At 36.1% G+C, this 2,381-nt stretch overlaps 1 protein-coding gene across 1 annotated transcript; it reads right to left on the minus strand.

The window, feature by feature from the left end:
* Nucleotides 1-9: 9 nt before the first annotated feature.
* LOC108680291 (Down syndrome cell adhesion molecule-like protein Dscam2) lies at nucleotides 10-1,962 on the minus strand (the record flags this gene model as incomplete). Its single annotated transcript, XM_018169090.2, has 2 exons — nucleotides 1,683-1,962; nucleotides 10-71 (listed from the first exon to the last, which is right to left on the minus strand). Coding segments are annotated over exons 1-2 (297 nt in total), but the record flags the coding sequence as incomplete, so codon positions are not given.
* Nucleotides 1,963-2,381: the final 419 nt, after the last annotated feature.

Here is a 2,381-nt window from a genome sequence, read left to right on the forward strand (position 1 = left end):
GCACGACACGACAGCGAGACCTCCAAGGGCTGCAGACACGTCCTCGGGGGGCGACACCCACGACGGAGGAACTGACGAGCGAATTAAATTAGAGATCCAATGTTTCCAGAACTTTTATTATGATTAGTTGGGGCAGTAATATAACCGATAAATTTATTTCTCCGTAAAATTTAGCGTTATATGTTGAGTATTTTTTTTCACTTCCCAAGTGGCATCGCAACAATTTACATAATTGATCATTGAGTCTTTTAGTGTTAAGGCATCAAAATTACTTCACTATTGAATATAAAATTCATTTCCATCTCGTTTACTAAATTCCAAGTAAAAAGAATGACCTATAGCATCCTATAACATTTCTCACCAACAAACTAACCATTATATTACAAAGCTCAAGATTTCTCCATATTAAAATTGATGTCGTTGACTATTTTTAAATAGCATGCAACATTGAAAATTTCTATTAACAACGATGCAGAAGCTTTGACCAAAGCAAGTTAAGGAATAAGCATCTATAACTCTCTCTGGCTCTTTATGCGTGTCATAAACAATTGATGTTACATGGAAGTATTAAAATTTTACTCGTAATTATAATCAAAAAATGTCACAATGCATCTTAAGGTCTCGATCATTTTTTCTGTATACATTCTGAGTAAACATATGTTCCGTGAAGTTAAATATTCCATTAGCAATGAAATAATTTCAAAATTAGCCTTTAAAAAAGTTTTAAATTTGTACTGTGCTGGAGATGACTTGAATGCGTAGCCCACAACTGTTTTGTAGGAGGCTCGAAAAAGTAATAGTTTTCTCTGTTTTGTACTTTCGTTCCCAATGAATCAATCAATGAATCAATGAATTTGTATTTATTTAATTATAAATTCAAAATGAATAATTTATTGAGCAATGATAAGAGAAAGATTCAAATTTTTTACATGGCTGATTGTGACAGGACAGTTTACATGAAAGTTTCCTGAGGAGACAAGGGAGACATATTGAACGTATGTGCCTATGTACAAATATGTGGAATCTTTCTCTTTCCATTGGTGTATAGATTATTAATTTTCAAATATTAAATTATTACGTATTTATTATAGTGGGTCCGTCATTCAGAATAACTGCGTACTATTTTTGGTTAGCAGCTGGACATCTATGCAATTTCTAAAGTGCGTTAAAATACAGTTCGAATGGCATGCAGAAGCTGGATGTAATAATAAACAACGATATTAAACACGGTTCCATTAGTAGTTATAATTATAATTCTTAACAAGGAAAATCGTTGTTCGTTTTACTAGGTCAAAATTTATAAACGCCAGGGTATGTTGATATGTTAAAGAGAAATTATGATATAATAATCTGCAGGACGGATTTCACATTGACGTGCATAAAACTCAGTTTAGACTAAAGCTACTAACCACGACAATAAACATCTACCAAAAAAAAGAACGACTCGACCAAATCTGACTAAGAAATTATGAACCAAACTTCTCTATTTGGATAAAACTAGCCGAGAAATTTGTTTCTCAATTTTTTGGTCTCATGAGAAAAAATGAAAAACAAATCTAGGAAAGAAAAAGTTGAATGATCCTATCAGAGGCACGACATGACGTAGACAACGACTAAAGTTCGTGTAGGTCAAGGAAGATGAGGATGTCTAAGTAACAATGAATGAGATAAGTAAATCGTACCCTGCACCGACAGCATGGCTGAGGCAGCGACAGTTTGGGCAGCATTTGAGGCATAGCACGTATAGTTGCCCGAGTGTTCAGCGCCGGCTTTATCAATGACAAGAATGGTTGTGAGATCGTCGACTTTAGTAATCCTAACATTTGGGGAAGCTTGAATTGGGATGCCATTGCGCTCCCAGTGAATTGAAATGGGAAGGTCGCCCTCTTGGACGAAACATGTTGCTTGGCTACGCATTCCTGAATGCGTGTTTTGGGGGAACGACAACGCCCCCAATCGGGGGGGGACTGCAAAGAGAGAAATCATCACCCGTGTAAGTGGGAAATGTGTCAAAAAATTAATAGAAGAAATTGTCACCGTAAGTAGCCATTGTCTGTGATGGTTGACAGGAAACTAGGAACGAAGAACCCAGGGGCCACGATAAATGTCAAATTGAGGTTCAAAATGTAATTTTTTAACTCGACTCTGGCGCATTCGAGACTGATAATCAGCACCTGAAAAAAGGATCATAACCATAAACAAAATTCATTGAATTAATGAAAGTCGTGATTCGTTAATAGAGAAAAGACAAACAAGAATAGGGATAATATAAGATTAGAGAACGTCGAGTTTAAGGGGAGCGTCTAGGTCCAAAGGTCGAAATTTTGGCTTTTCCGGTTTTTAGGCTCATCTTAAAGCTTACTTTCTGACGCATCGAACGG

Source organism: Hyalella azteca, unplaced genomic scaffold (genome assembly GCF_000764305.2).
Source record: "Hyalella azteca isolate HAZT.00-mixed unplaced genomic scaffold, Hazt_2.0.2 contig12912, whole genome shotgun sequence".
Lineage (NCBI taxonomy): Eukaryota > Metazoa > Arthropoda > Malacostraca > Amphipoda > Hyalellidae > Hyalella > Hyalella azteca.